The following is a 21783-nucleotide window of genomic DNA, read 5'->3' as shown; positions in this document are numbered from 1 at the left end:
TGCGAGGCTAGCATAGCCTGCGACTTACCTTCAATTTCATTTGGCCTCTTCTTCTGCTTCTCTGACCACTTGTAACCAACTACAGTTATTTTTGCTGTAACCAGAAGAAAGTTTTAAATAACTGGAAATCCAATCAAATGCATCTAAATATTGACTTGTAGTGTGTTATTCTGTGTGGTTGTTTTTAATTCCAATGCTAGCTATACATATTACACAAAAACTTTGAGGGAATACATGCCATTTTCTCTTTCCAGTGGCTTGTGATTGGTGTCCTTACCCGAGTGTCTGGAGTCTTTCGGAGGTTCACGATGGAGACTTCGTCCAATGCTTTGCCTGAACAATGCTCTTCTTTATCAAAATGGCAGCAGGCTCCTGCATTTCCCGCTTCCTTTTGAAGCTCTTTTCACATGCACCGCTTGGTCCAGGCTTCAGCTCCCCTATATCTTGCCGATTCTCTTCCCTTATAGGGGGCTGTTGCTTCGTATTCTGGCAGTTCACAGAAGCATCTTCCTCTTCATCGTCAGAACGCTGTGCATCTTCCGGATCTGTGTAAGACCTGTTGAACATTACGTCATTTTCATATTCACGGGGCTTGAAGTAGTACACGTTCACTGGATTCAAAGGAAAGCTGACATTCCGCTTGGGTTTCGGCAGAGAATCGACACATTTAAGAATGGGTCGAATGATCCTGGTCTCTGAGCTGGACCTGGGACTGGCCTGTGGACCTTCCACTTCCTCTGAAGGACACCCAGATTGTCTACGAGTCCGGAGGGTTGGAGTCGGGACAAAGCTGCTCTCCCAATCTGAGAACACCTGCTGCCTCGCAGTAACTTTTGGCCCAAAATGTCTGTTGCCATGTTGCGGTGATATCCTAGCCGGATTAGGGAAAGCATGACTAGCTGGGCTATAACCATTGGGACTGGCAGGCTTGATAAAAGGTTTGGGCTTGTGTGCCACTCTTGCAGGTTTGTTCAGCATTTGTGATTCAGGTGAAGCACTGGGAGATGTGTCTTCTCTGTTCTCTCTCTCATTCCCATCCTTTGAAACCTCTGGAGTCCTCAGAAGCTTCGGAATCCTTGGCAGCTTTGGCTTGGGAGGCAGCGAGTCGTGCTCACGCTCGCTTTTTGACAACGTTCCTTTCTCATTCCTATTCAACACCTTCGGAATCTTTGACAACATCTGTTGGGATGTCAAGTCGCTCTCTGCCTTACGTTTTAGTTTCTTGCACGAGTCAGTATTCTTAGAGACAATTACACCTAAACCCAGAGGCTCTCCTCTATCCTCCACCCACTTCTGCCTTGGTGGGGAACCTTCCTCTCTCTTCCAGCTCGGTGGGGAACCTTTACTGATAAGATGTTTGGGTAAGGACAGCTTTTTCAATCTGACTTTTAGAGGTTGAATTCTTTGGTTGTGTTTGACACTGTTCCTCTGCCTCTCTTTGACAACAGGAGACACTGACTTTGCAGGGGAGTGGTGTCTGCTAGTTTTGTTCGGGAATTTTGTCTTTGGCATTTTGGGGACTTCCTCAGGATGTGTTGAGGGTGAGCAATTTGTGGAAGGCTTTTTGGGGATGTTTATGGAGAGTTTGAGAGGAACAGTGGTAGTTGAGGATCCCAGCACATGGAGGGTTTTCACCCCAGGGCACGGCGGTGAGTTTCTACTGCTACTGTCCTTGTCTCTTTCCACCAACTGGCATTGTAACTCTTTGGAGTCATCAGAGCTCCTGCCTTCAGTTTCAGTTGAATGTCTCCTCTTCGGTGGCTTATTGTCCCTGGATTGACTGCCCTCACACTCTTTCTCATTTGATGATCCCCTCTTCTTGTCTTTGCATCGATTTTCATCACTCTCAGTGAAATGTCTCCTCTTGTGTGACGCATGTGGCTTCTTGTCCCTGCGTTGATTATTCAAAGTTGCCTTCACCCCAGAGCTCTTAGGGGGTTGGGATGGTGACCGTCCCCTCTCTGCTCTACCATGACGTTTCTTGGGCTTTTGTCTGTCAGATGATGCTGGATTGAGGGTTTCCTCCTTTTCCATTTTTTCTTTTACTTTTTTCTTTGACTTGGAGGTTTTGTATTGAGTGACAAAGTTAGCAACTTTGCCATACTTATCTGCAGGTGAACCACAGTCCTCTATAAGTGAACACCACTTGTCTGCTATGATGTTAGCGCTTAAATTAGAGGGGTTTTCAACCTTGGGAAGTGGTAATGTACTCATCTTACAGTCTTGGTCCTTCTCTTGCCATCTTTCCCTATCCTCAGAACCAGGACTGACTTTGCTTTGGGTAGTATGTTCTTGGGCTGACTCACAGGGTGCGTTCGCATCAGTTTCAGGCTCTGTCCTTTTAACATTAGAAGCATGAACCTCAATCTGAGCATGTTGTTCATTAGGGTTCTCCTCTGTCTCCTGATCTGAATCCTCAATTGTATCTAACCAGAAAATAAAGTCAGTGATCGGTATGACCACCCTACAATGCTGCATTTCTCCCTCTGTCTTATTGTCACTGGATTGATTGTCATCCCAATCTTCTTCAGTTGATTGTATCTGCTTCTTGTCCCTGCATTGATTGTCCACAGTCGCCTTCCCCCCAGAGTCCTTAGGGACCTCTTCTGTCTCCTGATCTGAATTGTCGCTTGTATCTGACAGGGTAAAGCATTGAGCGATTGTTATGCATCTTGTACCTTGCTGCAATCCTTTCTCTCTCTGACAACTGGTGCATAGGCCACTTTCAAACCCGTTGTCACTTTCAATAATACAAGGACAGTAGCAGGACTTATCTAAGCTGACACTTTCTATATTCTCTAGTTGCTTTGTTTTTGTCTTGTCTTTGTTTTCAGAGCATGGTTCATGGGACCCGAGTTGGAGGTCAGAGCCATTTTCGATCTGGCAAAACAGTCTCATGGCATCCTCAGATGTCAGGATGGTCAAATTCATTGGGGAAAGAGGGTCTGCGTCCGAGTCTGTTGTGAGGTCTGTGACCGTTTTGAGGTCTGCATCTGTTGGGCAGTTTGAGTCTGTTGCAAGGTCTGCGTCTGGTGCCTCTGTTTCAGCAAGCAGTTTCAAAGCATCCTCTGATGTGAGGACGGTCAAAATCATTGGGGAAAGGGGTTCTGTCTCTGAGTCTGCATCTGTTGGGAGGTCTGTGTCCGTTGGGGGGCCTGTGTCCATTACAAAGTCTATGTTTGTTGCGAGGTCTGAGTCTGTTGCTTCTGCTTCAACAGGTTGTCGTGCAGGAAAGTCCACAGTCTCCAGCTTGCTGTGGAAGGTGTCATCTATTTTGACTCCCCCAAACACTTTGGAACTCTCCTCTGCTTTATCTGGTATGAACCACAGAGACCAAGCTCTTCCAGAATCTTTGTCAATGTTATACAGCTTCTCGTTGACATTTAACCATGATGACCTGTAACCCACTAGGGAAGAGCTGTCAACATGTGCTGGAATGGGAAACTTCTCGACCACTTCCCCCAGTGATATACCACTGACTGCAAAGAGAACCACTGCTTCCTCATTCTCTGCGGCCCAGGCAGACACATCTTGCATGATTTTCTTATCCCTTTTATCTTTTAAAGCTTCTACCAGGTTAGAGGTTTTCCCGCCCCAATACTGCTCCAATATGGCCTCTAGACAACCATCCTTTGCCTCAGTGATTGTTGCTGCATTCTCCAGATAAGTAACCAGTTGCTGCAGCGTATGTAACTTGAACTGAACTTCAGCAATTGTGGACAAATCAAGAGTTATCTCATCTGCACCATTAGAGATAACTTCCACGATTGTCTGGGTATCCCCGATGCGTACAATATCAGTTGCCTGAGGGATTGTGTGGACAAATGGTGAAGGTGAAGTCTTGTCCATTTGTGTGATGACCTGAAGGACCTCATCATTGTCCTCTCTAGTAGATACCAGTGAACTTGTTGCAGATGCATCTACAGGCTTATCATACTCCATAAAACTCTCAACTTGAACCGTCTCATTTAGGACAGTTAGAGAACTTGCATCATCTTTAGCTCTTTCCCACAGACTTTCCATTTGTTGTTCGTTGATGGACCAGGCCTGTAAAATCTTAAATGGCACCTCATTGCCTGTATTTTCTGTCTCCATGGGCTCTGGGAACTGCTGTGGACCCATTGGAGGGACGATAGCTACGGGGGGCGGAGTGGTGGCAACTACCGTCAGTGTCATGCACCTGGGGGTGGACTTTAACTCCAGCCGTATAGTGGAGTCCTCAGCACTAAAACTCTCAGGGGGCCTCACCTGGTTGTCTTTGGTGTTAAGATGTAGGTGCGTTTTGCCTGCTTGTAAAATATCCATCTTCTCTGTGCTGGATTGTTGTGCCTGGGAGGGGTCTTGTGTTGAGTTGTTCCCATTTACGGGTCCATTTTTAGATCTTAAAACACTCTGAAGCCAGTCCTGTATTTCATTGAGTGAGATCTTATGTTCGTGAGGAGGTTTTTCCTGAGGTGTCTCAGTGAGAGGTTTGGGAGAAGGAGAGGGAGCATGTTGCTGGTCAGGGGTGGCAGAGGTCTGGGTGTGAGAAACCAGAGCAACATTGCCAGGAAGATTATCTGTTTGTTGTGTTATGGCTTGGGAAGGAAAACTAGGTCTTAGCATACCATGGCTGTCTGCATTTGTTACCTGGGCTGTTTTTAGGTCAACGACACCCGATTCTCTACCTCCCGTGGAAGGGAGATCCATAGAAACACACTGCTGTGCATTTGCAATGAAGGCTTGCACAAGTGATGTAGAATCTCTCACCGGACCTGCTGTTCGTCCTGATGTTGTTTCACTGTGTTTGTTGTTGACCACAGGAACAGTTAGAATGATGTTGATGTTTTGAATGTCTGGAGAACTGTTTGTCGTAGTTTGAGAAGGGTTGACATGCTTAGCCTGGAAGACCTGCCTGGGTGACCAGCTGGAATGGGCCCTAGAACATCCACTAGACCCACCCCTCGAACGTCCACTAGACCGACCCCTAGAACCACCCCGAGAACGTCTACTAGAACCACCTCTAGAACGTACACTAGAACCACCCCTAGAATTTCCACGGAAACCACCCCTAGAACGTCCCCTTGAGCATTCAGTAGAATGCCCCCTTGAAGGTTCATTAGCATGTCCATTGGAATGGGTGGGATCTAACATCTGCCATTTGCTTTCCAAGTAATGGAGATTGTTATGATTCACTATCCAACCAAACATATAATCCTGGTCAGTGTTATGGTGATGGGAAATATCCTCATGCCCTCTTTCGACATTGAGTGGGGGTAGAAAGTCATTGCTGGGGAAGTGGGGTTCATGCTTAGCCCATGTCTCTCTTCTCTCTCCACTGCGGTGTAAGTTTACATTAGGGGGCGCCTGGCCTCTCAAGGGTCCATAGAGATTGGGCCAATCCCTTATGTTCTGACTCTGAGCCATTCTGTGATGTTCTTGATGATACAGAGGAGGCGTCTGGGTCTCTTGTGCCCGATGTCCACGGAAGTCCATTTGAGAGTTTTGTCTCTGGGAGTTGTAGTGGGCCCGCATGGCAGCTTCATCCTCACGGTTCAGCCACTGGTGTTCGCTTTCCTGTTGGGTGAGGTACTGCCTTTCACCAGCTGGGGGATCACTTTCCCAGTGAGCCATATTATGGCGGCTGTATCCGTCACCATCGCTCCATTCTCTTGATCTGGCATTTTCACAAGCGTTATCTATGTTGTCCCAGCACATTGAGCTGGGTTGCATTTCAAGCATATGGGGCACCATCCTCAAAAGTTGAATTGAAGAGTTTAATTCTAGAGAAAAAAAGAGAGAAACAGTTGTGAAAACTATGCAATGGTTATCCATCAATCAAGTTGTTGATTTTTCTAACATACACTGCAACTCTGAGACATGTTTAGGACATGTGACTGCCAGTTCAGACAATATGGGTTGATATTTAGAGAGCAACGCACAATTCACAATCAACTAACACCATCAACATAGTACATACTCATATAGGAGGAGCCTGTGCCCCACAGATAGCAGTATGGGCAGGAGGAGAGTTCCACCTCAGGTCAGGTTGACCATCCACACCTATTTGGTGTATAATATGGCATTGTTGATATCCAAGGCCCTTTCTCAGGATTAAACCAAGGTAACTTGTCTCAGGCTAATCATTATGACAATTGACCACACAACAACTGTTTACAGCCTTGAAGTGATGCAGAGATGCAACCTTGAAGTAAATGAATCACAATGGTTAACAGTTAACATAACAATGGAGCCTATTCATTCCTAGCTATGTAGACAACTTCCCTCGAGTCACACCAGGTTCTAAGCTATTGGCTCTTCTCGGGTTGGACCAAAGTGGGATACTACAGGTACGATTAATTCAGCCAGCTAACTTTAATAAGCAACCAGATACTATTGATTTTCTGGTTCATAAAAAAAAGCTAAACTTAGATATGGGTTTTCGTTTGTTGAATCTATTAGACCATGCCCATTTCAAGCGTAGCTTTCTAAAAAATGTTGTTATATTATATTTAGGCAAGTTAGCTGACTAACTCCTTTTTTCCTGCTTTGTAGTATAACCCTCTGGGCTGCACAGGAAAAAAATAATACATTCTAATCCAAGTTTATTGGTCACGTACACAGTTTAGAAGACGTTATAGTGGGTGCTTATGTTACTAGCTCCTAAGAATGCAGTAAAATGTCAAACAAGTACAAAGTATTTAAAAAAAATTCATTTATAATACAATCATGTTGTAATGAATCCAATGAACAACCCAAATAGGACTGTAACAGCAGTCTAAATGCAATCTATATACACTGGATGTGTAACGGGTGTCATGTGTGGAGGACCAAGATGCAACAGGAAAATGTATACTCATCTTCTTTTTTAATTATTGAAGGTGAAACAAAACACGTATACCATATGAAAACGACACTGACAGTTCCGTCAGGTGAAGAACAGAAAACAACTACCCACAAAGGGACAGGTGAAAACAATCTCCCTAAGTATGACTCTAAATCAGAAACAACGATGTACAGCTGTTCCTGAGTGAGAGCCACACAAGGCCAACAAAGAAATACACAACCTAGAATACCAAAGCAAGAACATACACGAAAAACTCCGGAACACATAAATACAACACCCCTCTACATACACATAACCCCCGGACCACATAAAACAAATACCCCCTGCCACGTCCTGACCAAACTACATTAACAAATAACCCCTATTACTGGTCAGGACGTGACAGTACCCTGCCCCCAAAGGTGCAGACCCCGGATGCACCTAAACAAAACCCCCAACTAAAGGGAGGGAAGGGAGGGTGGCTGCCGTCACCGACGGCACTCGTGCATACACCCCCCCTCCCCAAACCTCCTACAGTGGAGGTGGCTTAGGCTCGGGCCTAAGACCAACCCCTGACCAGTCCACTTCTCCCAAATACCTCAGCCTGACTTGTGTCCCTGTAGACCCTGGACTGTACTCTCGGAGCTCCGGACTGTAGGCAGACTCAAGGAGCGCCGGACTGTAGGCAGACTCACTCGGTGCCGGACTGTTGCCGGACACTCTGGACGAGGTACTGCTGCCGGACACTCTGGACGAGGTACTGCTGCCGGACACTCTGGACGAGGTACTGCTGCCGGACACTCTGGACGAGGTACTGCTGCCGGACACTCTGGACGAGGTACTGCTGCCGGACTCTCTGGGCGAGGTACTGCTGCCGGACACTCTGGACGAGGTACTGCTGCCGGACACTCTGGACGAGGTACTGCTGCCGGACACTCTGGACGAGGTACTGCTGCCGGACACTCTGGACGAGGTACTGCTGCCGGACACTCTGGACGAGGTACTGCTGCCGGACACTCGGGACGAGGTACTGCTGCCGGACACTCTGGACGAGGTACTGCTGCCGGACACTCTGGACGAGGTACTGCTGCCGGACACTCGGGACGAGGTACTGCTGCCGGACACTCGGGACGAGGTACTGCTTCCGGACACTCGGGACGAGGTACTGCTGCCGGACACTCGGGACTGGGCTGACGCACTGGAAGCCTGATGCGTGGGGCTGGTAGTGGAGGTACCAGCCTGGGGAAACACACCTCAGGGCTAGTGCGGGGAGCAGGAACCGGCCGAGTTGGACTGGGCTGACGCACTGGAAGCCTAGTGCGTGGTGCTGGTACTGGAGGTATCAGACTGGAGACATGCACTTTAAGGCTAGTGCGAGGAGCGGGATACACTGGACCGTAGAGACGCACTGGCGGTCTCGAGTGCAGGACTGACACCGCCTGTACTGGCTGAGTACTCACTTCCCCCTGGCAAATGCGGGGCGCTGGTACTGTGCACACCGGCCTGAAAATACTTGGCCTCGCCACAGTACGCATTACCCCGACGCACGGGACTTGTCCATTAATAGGTTGTTTGACAAAAGCACGGGGATTTGGCTCCGGTCTGTCACCTGACCTAGCCAATACTCCCGTGTGCCCCCCCCAAAAAAAATTCTGGGGCTGCCTCTCAAGCTTAAATGCCAATCGTGTACCTATATAACAGTTATTCTCCTCTTTGCTCCATTTGCGCCGTTCCTCCCTCGCTGTCTCCACCTGTTTCCCAGGCAGCCTCTTACAATAGTCAAAAAGTTTCTCCCACGTCCAGTCTATCCGTGCCTCCAATACCTCCAGCGGCCAGGATGCCATCTTCTCCCGAGCGCGCTGCTTGCTCCACTCCTCGTAGTCCACCTGCTGCTCCATCATCTGTTGCTTGGTCCGGGTTTGGTGGGTAGTTCTGTAACGGGTGTCGTGTGTGGAGGACCAAGATGCAACAGGAAAATGTATACTCATCTTCTTTTTTAATTATTGAAGAAGGTGAAACAAAACAAATATACAATATGAAAACGACACTGACAGTTCCGTCAGGTGAAGAACACAAAACAGAATACAACTACCCACAAAGGGACAGGTGAAAACAATCTCCCTAAGTATGACTCTAAATCAGAAACAACGATGTACAGCTGTTCCTGATTGAGAGCCACACCAGGCCAACAAAGAAATATACAACCTAGAATCCTAGAATACCAAAGCAAGAACATACACCAAAACCCCCGGAACACATAAATACAACACCCCTCTACATACACATAACCCCCGAACCACATAAAACAAATACCCACTGCCACGTCCTGACCAAACTACAATAACAAATAACCCCTATTACTGGTCAGGACGTGACAGGATGAATATACACAAGATATAATAAGAATTATATATTAGAGCGAGCTATGGCAAGAATAATTTTTTGTTGTTGTCATTTAGCACATGCTCAAATCCAGAGAGACTTACAGGAGCAATTAGGGTTAACTGCCTTGCTCAAGGGCAAAGACAGATTTTTCACCTAGTTGGCTCGGTGATTCGAACCAGCGACCTTTTTGTTACTGGCCCAACACTCTTGGCTACCTGCTGCCCCAGTAAATAAATAAATATGCAGTGTGTATTGTTTGATTCTAGTTTAAGATATATTTATTCATGTTACCATATCTTACTGATAACTTTACATGTATAAGGAAGGTTGGGGTCAATGAAGGGGGTAATAGGAAGGGATGTGGTATATGGAACATTAATGAGTGTGACAAGGGGAGTGCAGATAGTTTACATTCTGTCAGAAATGTTATCGTTGAATATCAAGGCTTCTAAGGAGACAGGCAAAGGAAAACAATCTGGTTTTAGACACTGATAAAGGTAGGACAGGGAGGAGCGAGGAATTCAGTCCGAGGTCAAGTAAACAGATGGTCCCTGGGACTAAACACTTCCCTCTGCAACTGGATCCTGGACTTCCTGACGGGCCGCCCCCCAGGTAGTAAGGGTAGGTAACAACACATCCGTCACGCTGATCCTCAACACAGTGGCCCCAGGGGAACGTGCTCAGTTCCCTCCTGCACTCCCTGTTCACTCATGACTGCACTGCCAGCCACGACTCCAACACTATCATTAAATTTGCCAATGACACAACAGTGGTAGGCCTGATCACCGACAACGACGAGACAGCCTATAGGGAGGAGGTCAGAGACCTGGCCGTGTGGTGCCAGGACAAAAACCTCTTCCTCAACGTGATCAAGACAAAGGAGATGATTGCGGACCACAGAAAAAAAGAGGACCAAGCACGCCCACATTGAAATTGACGGGGCTGCAGTGGAGCAGGTTGAGAGCTTCAAGTTCCTGGCTGTCCACATCATCAACAAACTAACATGGTCCAAGCACACCAAGACAGTCGTGAAGAGGGCACGACAAAACCTATTCCCCCTCAGGAGACTAAAAAGATTTGGCATGGGTCCTCAGATCCTCAAAAGGTTTTACAGCTGCACCATCGAGATCATCCTAAAGGGTTACATCACTGCCTGGTATGGCAACTGCTCAGCCTCCGAACACAAGGCACTACAGAGGGTAGCGCGAATGGCCCAGTACATCACTGCGGCCAAGCTTCCTGCCATCCAGGACCTCTATACCAGGCGGTGTCAGAGAAAGTCCCTAAAAATTGCCAAAGACTCCAGCCACCCTAGTCAAAAACTGTTTTCTCTGCTACCGCAAGGCAAGTGTTGCCGGAGCGCCAAGTCTAGGACCAAAAGGCTTCTCAACAGCTTCTACCCCTAAGCGGTAAGACTCCTGAACATCAAGTCAAATGGTTACCCAGACTATTTGCAGTGCCCCCCCTCACCCCCTCTTTACACCACTGCTACTCTCTGTTGTCATCTATGCACAGTCACTTTAATAACTCTACCTACATGTACATACTACCTCAAATAACCGGTGCCCCTGCACATTGACTCTGTATTGATACCCCCCTGTATATAGTCTCGCTATTGTTATTTCACTGCCGCTCTTTAATTACTTGTTACTTTTATCTCTTATTCTTATCTGTATTTTTTTTAAAACTGCATTGTTGGTTAGGGGCTCGTAAGTAAGCATTTCACTGTAAGGTCTACACCTGTTGTGTTCGGTGCTTGTGACTAATAAAATTAGATTTTAAGAGAGAAGAAACGGTCCACACACATACAGTGGGGGAAATAAGTATTTGATCCCCTGCTGATTTTGTACGTTTGCCCACTTACAAATAAATGATCAGTCTACAATTTCACTGGTAGGTTTATATGAACAGTGAGAGACAGAATAACAACAAACAAATCCAGAAAAACGCATGTCTAAAATGTTATAAATTGATTTGCATTTTAATGAGGGAAATAAGTATTTGACCCCTCTGCAAAACATGACTTAGTACTTGGTGGCAAAACCCTTGTTGGCAATCACAGAGGTCAGACGTTTCTTGTAGTTGGCCACCAAGTTTGCACACATCTCAGGAGGGATTTTGTCCCACTCCTCTTTGCAGATCTTCTCCAAGTCATTAAGGTTGAGGCTGACGTTTGGCAACTCGAACCTTCAGCTCCCTCCACAGATTTTCTATGGGATTAAGGTCTGGAGACTGGCTAGGCCACTCCAGGACCTTAATGTGCTTCTTCTTGAGCCACTCCTTTGTTGCCTTGGCTGTGTGTTTTGGGTCATTGTCATGCTTGCATACCCATCCACGACCCATTTTCAATGCCCTGGCTGAGGGAAGGAGGTTCTCACCCAAGATTTGACAGTACATGGCCCCGTTAAATGATGCGGTGAAGTTGTCCTGTCCCCTTAGCAGAAAAACACCCCCAAAGCATAATGTTTCCAACTCCATGTTTGACGGTGGAAATGGTGTTCTTGGGGTCATAGGCAGCATTCCTCCTCCTCCAAACACGGCGAGTTGAGTTGATGCCAAAGAGCTCCATTTTGGTCTCATCTGACCACAACACTTTCACCAGTTGTCCTCTGAATCATTCAGATGTTCATTGGCAAACTTCAGACGGGCATGTATATGTATTCTTGAGCAGGGGGACCTTGCGGGCGCTGCAGGATTTCAGTCCTTCACGGCGTAGTGTGTTACCAATTGTTTTCTTGGTGATTATGGTCCCAGCTGCCTTGAGATCATTGACAAGATCCTCCCGTGTAGTTCTGGGCTGATTCCTCACCGTTCTCATGCTCATTGCAACTCCACGAGGTGAGATCTTGCATGGAGCCCCAGGCTGAGGGAGATTGACAGTTCTTTTGTGTTTCTTCCATTTGCAAATAATCACACCAAATGTTGTCACCTTCTCACCAAGCGATGGTCTTGTAGCCCATTCCAGCCATGTGTAGGTCTACAATCTTGTCCCTGACATCCTTGGAGAGCTCTTTGGTCTTGGCCATGGTGGAGAGTTTGGAATCTGATTGATTGATTACTTCTGTGGACAGGTGTCTTTTATACAGGTAACAAGCTGCGGTTAGGAGCACACCCTTTAGAGTGTGCTCCTAATCTCAGCTCGTTACCTGTATAAAAGACACCTGGGAGCCAGAAATCTTTCTGATTGAGAGGGTGTCAAATACTTATTTCCCTCATTAAAATGCAAATCAATTTATAACATTTTTGACATGCGTTTTTCTCAATATTTTTGTTGTTATTCTGTCTCTCACTGTTCAAATAAACGTACCATTAAAATTATAGACTGATCATTTCTTTGCCAGTGGGCAAACGTACAAAATCAGCAGGGGATCAAATACTTTTCTCCCCCACTGTATCCTTCCACGCCCACAAAGGTTCTAGCATCAGGCAGGGCCATGACTACACCAGTGAGAAGAACCAATTAAGTTTCTGACTAGCAACAGAGATTTATTGGCTGTCTAGATGTGCAAGGAGTTGACTCCGCCTAGTTGGAGGGAATAAATATTTGCACTTGTGCAATCATACCTTGTCTTCTGCAGCTGTATTACCCAGTGGGTGAATAAACTTGGTGTGAGCTTTTTCTAGTGGTCCGTTTGAGTTTTTAGTATAACAGTATAAATAGTGTAACTAAAATGTGATGTACAGTAGTAGAGATGTTAGAATGGGCCATATCAAGAATACAGTATTTAAATACACAGGGTGAAACGGGAAGTGTCCAGTGGTTTAATGTATCTATAAAATGGGACAACAGCATTGGTTGTGTGTGTGTTAGAGTGTGTTTGATAATATGTGTGTTTTGAGTGAGTGAGCATCACTTGGTAGACGGTTAGTGATGGCTGCTCAAAAGTCTGATAGCCTGGCGATAGGCCTGAAAAAAGGAAATGATGGCGCATTTCCATTGAGATTTTACCCCAGTGTTTTAACCAAAAGACTCTGACTTTTCTCTATCCGTCTACACAAGATGACACCCGTGTCTCGCTGGGCCATGCCTCCAGCGAACCTGCTCTGACTTAGAGTCAAGGTTAGGCTACTGGTACTTTCCAGCCTGCATTTACATAACAATGGCTAAATGAGAACATGGGTTTACACCTTCAACGGTGAACACCTTCTCACAAAGCAACTGTCTTAATTATGTAGAGGTTGTTGATTCTTGTTGAAGTCCTCACTCTCAGCCCTAACTATGGTAACACAATTTCCCTAGTATAACATAAGGATGTATTAACACCCCAGCCATCCTACAATCCAAGCTTGATGCCCTCAATCTCACACAAATTATTAATGAACCCACCAGGTACAACCCCAAAGCTGTTTTCAACCAAGATCTCAGCGATCACTACCTCATTGCCTGCACCCGTAATGGGTCTGCGGTCAAACGACCTCCACTCATCACTGTCAAACGCTCCCTGAAACATTTCAACGAGCAAGCCTTTCTAATCGACCTGGCCCTGGTATCCTGGAAGGATATTGACCTCATCCCGTCAGTAGAGGATGCCTGGTTATTTTTTTTAAATGCCTTCCTCACCATCTTAAATAAGCATGCCCCTTTCAAGAAATGTAGAACCAGGAACAGATATAGCCCTTGGTTCTCCCCAGACCTGACTGCCCTTAACCAACACAAAAATATCCTGTGGCGTTCTGCATTAGCATCGAACTGCCCCCGCGATATGCAACTTTTCAGGGAAGTTAGAAACCAATACACACAGGCAGTTAGAAACGCCAAGGCTAGCTTTTTCAAACAGAAATTCGCTTCCTGCAACTCAAACTCTTAAAAAGTTCTGGGACATTGTAAAGTCCATGGAGAATAAGAACACCTCCTCCCAACTGCCCACTGCACTGAGGATAGGAAACTCTGTCACCACCGATAAGCCCACTATAATTGAGAAATTCAATAAGCACTTTTCTACGGCTGGCCATGCTTTCCACCTAACTACCCCTACTGCATTCAACAGCACTGCACCCCCCACAGCTACTCGCCCAAGCCTCCCCCATTTCTCCTTCTCCAAAAACCATTCAGCTGATGTTCTGAAAGAGCTGCAAAATCTGGACCCCTACAAATCAGCTGGGCTTGACAATCTGGACCCTTTCTTCCTAAAATTATCTGCCGAAATTATTGCAACCCCTATTACTAGCCTGTTCAACCTCTCTTTCGTGTCGTCTGAGATTCCCATAGATTGGAAAGCAGCTGCTGTCATCCCCCTCTTCAAAGGAGGTGACACTCTTGACCAAAATTGCTACAGACCTGTATCCATCCTACCCTGCCTTTCTAAGGTCTTCGAAAGCCAAGTCAACAAACAGATTACCGACCATTTCGAATCCCACCGCACCCTCTCCGCTATGCAATCTGGTTTCAGAGCTGGTCATGGGTGCACCTCAGCCACGCTCAAGGTCCTAAACGACATCGTAACCGCCATCGATAAGAAACAATACTGTGCTGCCGTATTCATTGACCTGGCCAAAGCTTTTGCCTCTGTTAATCACCACATCCTCATCGGCAGACTCAGTAGCCTTGGTTTCTCAAACGATTGCGTCGCCTGGTTCACCAACTACTTCTCTGATAGAGTTCAGTGTGTCAAATCGGAGGGCCTGCTGTCCGGACCTCTGGCAGCCTCTATGGGGGTACCACAGGGTTAAATTCTTGGGCCAACTCTTTTCTCTGTATACATCAATGATGTCGCTCTTGCTGCTGGAGAATCTCTGATCCACCTCTACGCAGACGACACCATTCTGTATACTTCTGGCCCTTCTTTGGACACTGTGTTAACAACCCTCCAGACGAGCTTCAATGCTATACAACTCTCCTTCCGTGGTCTCCAACTGCTCCTAAATACAAGTAAAACTAAATGCATGCTCTTCAACCGATCGCTGCCTGCACCTGCCCGCCTGTCCAGCATCACTTCTCTGGACGGTTCTGACTTAGAATTTGTGGACAACTACAAATACCTAGGTGTCTGGTTAGACTGTAAACTCTCCTTCCAGACTCACATCAATCATCTCCAATCCAAAGTTAAATCTAGAATTGGCTTCCTATTTCGCAACAAAGCATCCTTCACTCTTGCTGCCAAACATACCCTCGTAAAACTGACCATCCTACCAATCCTCGACTTCGGCGATGTCATTTACAAAATAGCCTCCAATACCCTACTCAACAAGCTGGATGCAGTCTATCACAGTGCCATCCGTTTTGTCACCAAAGCCCCATATACTACCCACCACTGCGACCTGTACGCTCTCGTTGGCTGGCCTTCGCTTCATAATCGTCGCCAAACACATTGGCTCCAGGTCATCTACAAGACCCTGCTAGGTAAAGTCCCCCCCTATCTCCGCTCACTGGTCACCATAGCAGCACCCACCTGTAGCACGCGCTCCAGCAGGTATATCTCTCTGGTCACCCCTAAAGCCAACTCCTCCTTTGGTCGTCTCTCCTTCCAGTTCTCTGCTGCCAATGACTGGAACGAACTACAAAAATCTCTGAAACTGGAAATGTGAAACTGGAAATATGTCCCCACTGATTCTTGAATATAGCTTATAATTGCCTCATGAGCTTAGTTCAACTGTCGTACCCCATCAGAACCCAAAATATACAGTACGCATGTTTTACACCAATGTCTATAAACACTATATACAGTGTCGACCCGTCATTCAGGGCAGGTGGGGCAGACTTCAAGGCATACTTAAACAGCATGGCTACCACAGCAATATGCAGCAATAAGCCATCCCATCTGGTTTGCACTTAGTGGGGTGGACTATCATTTGTTTTTCAACAGGACAATGTCCAGAGTGTCCAGAGATGCAACCTCTCTTATCATCACTCAGTGCCTGGGCTTACCTCCACTGTACCTTCACCCTACCACATCCCTGTCTGCACATTATGCCCTGAATCTATTCTACCAAGGCCAGAAATCTGCTCCTTTTACTCTCTGTCCCCAACGCACTAGACGACCAGTTTTGCTAGCCTTTAGCCGTACCCTCATCCTACTTCTCCTCTGTTCCTTGGGTGATGTGGAGGCTAACCCAGGCCCTGCGTGTCCCCAGGCACTCTCATTTGTTGACTTCTGTAATCGAAAAGGCCTTGATTTCATGCATGTTAACATCAGAAGCCTCCTCCCTAAGTTTGTTTTACTCACTGCTTTAGCACACTCCACCAACCCTGATGTCCTTGCCGTGTCTGAATCCTGGCTTAGGAAGACCACCAAAAATTCGGAGATTTCCATACCCAACTACAACATTTTCCGTCAAGATAGAACTGCCAAAGGGGGAGGAGTTGCAATCTACTGCAGAGATAGCTTGCAAAGTTCTGTCATACTTTCCAGGTCTATGCCCAAACAGATCCAGCTTCAAAAATTTAAAAATGTATCTCTCCAGAAATAAGTCTCTCACTGTGGCCACCTGTGAAAGACCCACCTCAGCTCCCAGCTGTGCCCTGGACACCATATGTGAATTGATTGCCCCCCATCTATCTTCAGAGTTCGTTCTGTTAGGTGACCTAAACTGGGATATGCTTAGCACCCCAGCAGTACTACAATCTAAGCTAGATGCCCTCAATCTCACACAAATTATCAAGGAAACCACCATGTACAACTCTAAATCTGTAAACATGGGCGGCCTCATAGATATTATCCTGACCAACTTGCCATCCAAATACACCTCTGCTGTTTTCAATCAAGATCTCAGCGATCACTGCCTCATTGCCTGCATCCGCTATGGGTCCACGGTCAAACGGCCACCCCTCATCACTGTCAAACGCTCTCTAAAACACTTCTGCGAGCAGGCCTTCCTAATCGACCTGGCCCGGGTATCCTGGAGCACAGCACAACTTTGATTCCAAAAATGTATTGTATGCAGCTGATGTCATATACCAGGGAGATATGCAGGGGCGCAACTTTCACTGCCCCCCCCCCTCCCACACACACATTCTGAAATTGCATTTTTGTCCCCCACAGTTTTATCATTGGAACGTGATACAAAACGAGGCAACGGTGTGCTTTAGGACCATGTGGATGCCTCAGAGCGGTCGGGTATGCTGTTTCGAGTGTTTATCTGACTGGAAATAAAAAATAAATAATGATAATAATAATTATGTCCCCCTCACTTCTAAAACCAAAGTTGCACCCCTGGAGATATGTATACTACGGTCTAACAAAGGAATACTATGTGTATGTTGTGTAATAAGCTGTTAGTAACCCATGTGCCTCACCTTAATAATTTGGTCCCTTTCCCCCTACTGTTCTGACTTGTTGGTGAAATATCTTCATCGAATATTGTAAGAGCTTTTATTGTCAGCTTATATGGCCCCTTTATTTATACTACGGTTCTAACTTGGTGTACAGGGAGAATACTGTAAGAATGGCCCATGTTCTGAATTCTGTCGCTGTACATTTCAAAAGTGCTGAATAAATAGTTATATTGACTACGTCCGTTTTAGCTCGCTCAGTAATGTCTTTATAAGAATTATGGATTGCCTCTTATCAACTCAACGTTCCACAGTTTGTACATCTCAATTGTCAGTAGAAACCAAGAAACCACATTTGTTTAAGCAAGTCAGCCATATCAGGCAGTAAATGAGGCTGAATGAACTGTTTAGCTGCCGCTCCTGATAACCAGGTGTAGCAGAGGTAAGGTTTCAATCCATGGTGCTGAAAAGAAAGCTCTGCTGTTACGACAGCTTTATATAGGCCCTAACAGTTTCTGGGCACCGTTAGTCACCGTTATAGTGCAATAAACGTTATGTTTTGTCTTTGCTGACATGCATCAACAAATAAAGGTTTACCCCACCAAGATTTACATGCTAAAATCGCCACTGACTATTTAGCCTCAAAACATGGTTGAAGCTATAATTTTTATATCATGGATGGACAGTCCTCGCATCCATAGCGCTGTATATGAATTTTAGAGTGGTTACATTTCTCCAACCCCAACCCTCAGCTTTTTACAGAAACAGTGTTAGGGATTCACATAGTTATTGTTTCTATTGCTGATTGCCGCTTTAAGATGTGTTACAAAATGACGAGCAAACACATTTAAACGGTCCTCCATATTACTTGGATAACTCCTGGAGAATGAATACCCTTGCGAAAATCCGATGTATTTTTTTGGGGACAAATATAAACTACTGTTCAACATAGACAGCATTGTTGTTCATGTCAACCATTGGATTTTCCTAAGAGAATATAGACATAGGATACTTACAGAAAGCCCGCGCCGCTCCTCTCTTTCACATACCGCAGATCAGCGGTAAACGCATATCTCCAACCGAGATTTAGCAATCAATCACTCTTCTTCTGTGGGGTTTATCGGCGATTGGCATCCAACGTTATGGCGCATTACTGCCAAAAACACTCATTTCTTCTGTTAGAACTTCTTCAAATGTTTATCTGGTGAGCGAGCGTGGCTGGTACTAGTAGATTCAAGTTCCACGCCCCCTCTGCTCCTTCAACTGATTGGCAGTATTCTCTAACCATTACTTTGCTGAAGCAAGTAACAAAAAACAAAACCAATATTACAACAAGACAAATTCATGAATAGGATACGTTATAATTTCTCTGCGGTTTTAGGTTTTGTTCTTGCTATAATTTATACTTTTTTCTCCCTGCAATAATTTGACCGTAGAGCAAGCTCAAACAAATAACCAGTTGTTTCATTGTGTCATTTTAAAAAAAAATTTTTTTACTGAACTAATGCTTAGTGATACGGAAGGAATGATTATCTATAGATCGGAAACGTGACCTTTTCTTGAGTCTGCATCTATTGTCGTGGAATATTGCCTCGAAAATATAACACTCTTACAAGAACTTGTGAATTCACTATAGGCTTTAATACAAGGTAGCAAAGCCGAGCTGGTTTCCCTCAGCACTGGCTTTGCTTTTATACACACAGCATATGGGTACATCCCATATGTAAATGAAGTTACTAGCCTTAGTCCTTCTGCCACCATTATCTTTTAGTCCGAGTTCTTTGCTTGTTTACGCCCAGTAACGCCCATCTCTGCTTCTGGTTAGGTTATAATGGTGTCAGGGCCCCTTATGTCATACAAAAAATAATACATTTATTGTATACTTATATTTCACCTGTTGGTCATTTTACTACCATCCTCCTTCCTGTGTCCTTCTGACATTAGTATGTCTGACTGTCATAAATGTACTTATGGCCCTGACTTAACGCATCCCTTAGTTATGGCCAGCTGCCATAAATGTACTTATAGCCTCAGCTAATGTATGTCCAGATGCAACCAGTGTAATCATTGTTCTTGTGTTTCCTTAACATAGCAGTTGCACCTAGCTACATTACATTAACTCCCACACTATTTAGAAAGCATATTCAATGGTGAAATTCCATCCATTGCCAAAAACATGTTGACTCTATTGGAGTTTTTCCAGTGCATATGTGCCTATTACACATTTCGTAGTAGTCAGCAGGATAAGTGCACTCTATACATGTGTCTAGGTCATTAGACACCATTAGACATGCACCTGTCTGGGGGGTGGCATGTCTGGTTAATTTTGTACTATTGCTATGGCCGAATATTTACTGTTGCTATGGTTACGCCTATTGAGAATTTTGTAGCACATGTATGCCCATTATACATTTTGAAGTAGTCAGCAGGATAAGTGCACTCTATACAGTGGATTTAAAAAGTCTACACACCCCCTGTTAAAATGCCAGGTTTTCGTGATGTAAAATAATGAGACAAAGATAAATCATGTCAGAACTTTTTCCACCTTTAATGTGACCTATAACGTGAACAATTCAATTGAAAAACAAACTGAAATCTTTGACGGGGAAAAATAAAAAATAAAAAACTCACAATAACCTGGTTGCATAAGTGTGCACACCCTTAAACTAATACTTTGTTGAAGCACCTTTTGATTTTATTACAGCACTCAGTCTTTTTGGGTAGGAGTCTATTAGCATGGCACATCTTGATGTGGCAATATTTGCCCACTCTTCTTTGCAAAAGCGCTCCAAATCTGTCAGATTGCGAGGACATCTCCTGTGCACAGCCCTCTTCAGATCACCCCAGAGATGTTCAATTGGATTCAGGCTGGGCCATTCCTAAACGTTAATCTTCTTCTGGTGAAGCCATGCTTTCGTGAATTTGGATGTGTGCTTTGGGTCGTTGTCGTGCTGAAAGGCGAACTTCCTCTTCATCTTCAGCTTTCTAACGGACGCCTGAAGGTTTTGTGCCAAAATTGCCTGGTATTTGGAACTGTTCCAGCTGAAGAAAAACAGCCCCAAAGCATGATGCTGCCACCACCATGCTTCACTGTGGGTATGGTGTTCTTTGGGTGATGTGCAGTGTTGTTTTTGCGTCAAACATACCTTTTGGAATTATGGCCATCATCAGACCATAACACATTTTCCCACGTGCTTTTGGGGGACTTGATGTTTGTTTTTGCAAACTTCAGCCGGGCTTGGATGTTTTTCATTGTAAGAAAAGGCTTCCGTCTTGCCACCCTACCCCATAGCCCATTCATATGAAGAATACGGGAGATTGTTGTCACATGTAGCACACAGCCAGTACTTGCCAGAAATTCCTGCAGTTCCTTTAATGTTCCTGTAGGCCTCTTGGAAGCCTCCCTGACCAGTTTTCTTCTCGTCTTTTCATAAAATTAGGATGGATGTCCAGTTCTTGGTAATGTCTCTGTGGTGCCATATTTTCTCCACTTGATGATGACTGTCTTCACTGTGTTCTATGGTATATGGAATGCTTTGGAAATTATTTTGTACCCTTCTCCTGACTGATATCTTTCAACAATGAGATAGATCCCTCTGATGCTTTGGAAGCTCTCTGCGGACCATGGCTTTTGCTCTGAGATGCAACTAAGAAAATGTCAGGAAAATCCTACTAGAACAGCTGAACTTTATTTGTAATTAATCAGGGTCACTTTAAATGATGGCAGGTGTGTAATGACTTCTATTTAACAAGAGTTTGAATGTGATTGGTTAATTCTGAACACAGCCACATCCCCAGTTATAAGAGCACTTATGCAACCAGGTTATTGTAAGGTTTTTCATTTTCATTTGTCCCCCTCGAAGATTTCAGTTCGTTTTTCAATTGAATTGTTCACGTTATAGTTCACATTAACAGTAGAAAAAGTTCTGACATGATTTATCTTCGTCTCATTCTTTTACATCACAAAAACCTAACAGGGATGTGTAGACTTTTTATATCCACTGTGTGTGTGTCTAGGTCATTAGGTACCATTAGACATGCACCTGTCTGGGGAGAGGGCATGTCTATTTATTTGTGTACCGTTGCTATGGCTCGAATGTTTCTAAGCCCAAATATGAAACCAAACTAACATTAGTGCTAGGCAAAAAGATAATGGTGGCTAAATGCCAGAGGGGATGAATCATTAACATAAAGAGGAGTTAGTATGTGTATGATGTAAGGATGAAACCTGTATAAAAACCAGCTCGGCTTATATTACTTTGTAATAAAGTCTAATTGAACTCACAGGCTCCGGTATTTGAGAAATATTATTGACTGAATATTTCCACGACAACTCCGGGGACATTGTCATCGAAGTTGTCATAGAATGACATGGCATTGAAGT

General features: G+C 45.1%; 1 protein-coding gene across 1 annotated transcript; it reads right to left on the bottom strand.

Annotated features, from left to right (window-relative positions):
* Positions 1 to 277: 277 nt before the first annotated feature.
* Positions 278 to 18798, bottom strand: LOC115198797 (uncharacterized). The gene is made up of 2 exons (XM_029761076.1): positions 18416 to 18798; positions 278 to 5762 (listed from the first exon to the last, which is right to left on the bottom strand). Exon 2 carries the CDS (start codon positions 5731 to 5733, stop codon positions 304 to 306), a length of 5430 nt encoding a protein of 1809 aa, XP_029616936.1. The 5' UTR covers positions 5734 to 5762; positions 18416 to 18798; the 3' UTR covers positions 278 to 303.
* Between the last annotated feature and the right edge of the window lie 2985 nt (positions 18799 to 21783).

Source organism: Salmo trutta, chromosome 8 (genome assembly GCF_901001165.1).
Source record: "Salmo trutta chromosome 8, fSalTru1.1, whole genome shotgun sequence".
NCBI lineage: Eukaryota > Metazoa > Chordata > Actinopteri > Salmoniformes > Salmonidae > Salmo > Salmo trutta.
This window is presented reverse-complemented; position numbering and strand designations above follow the sequence as displayed.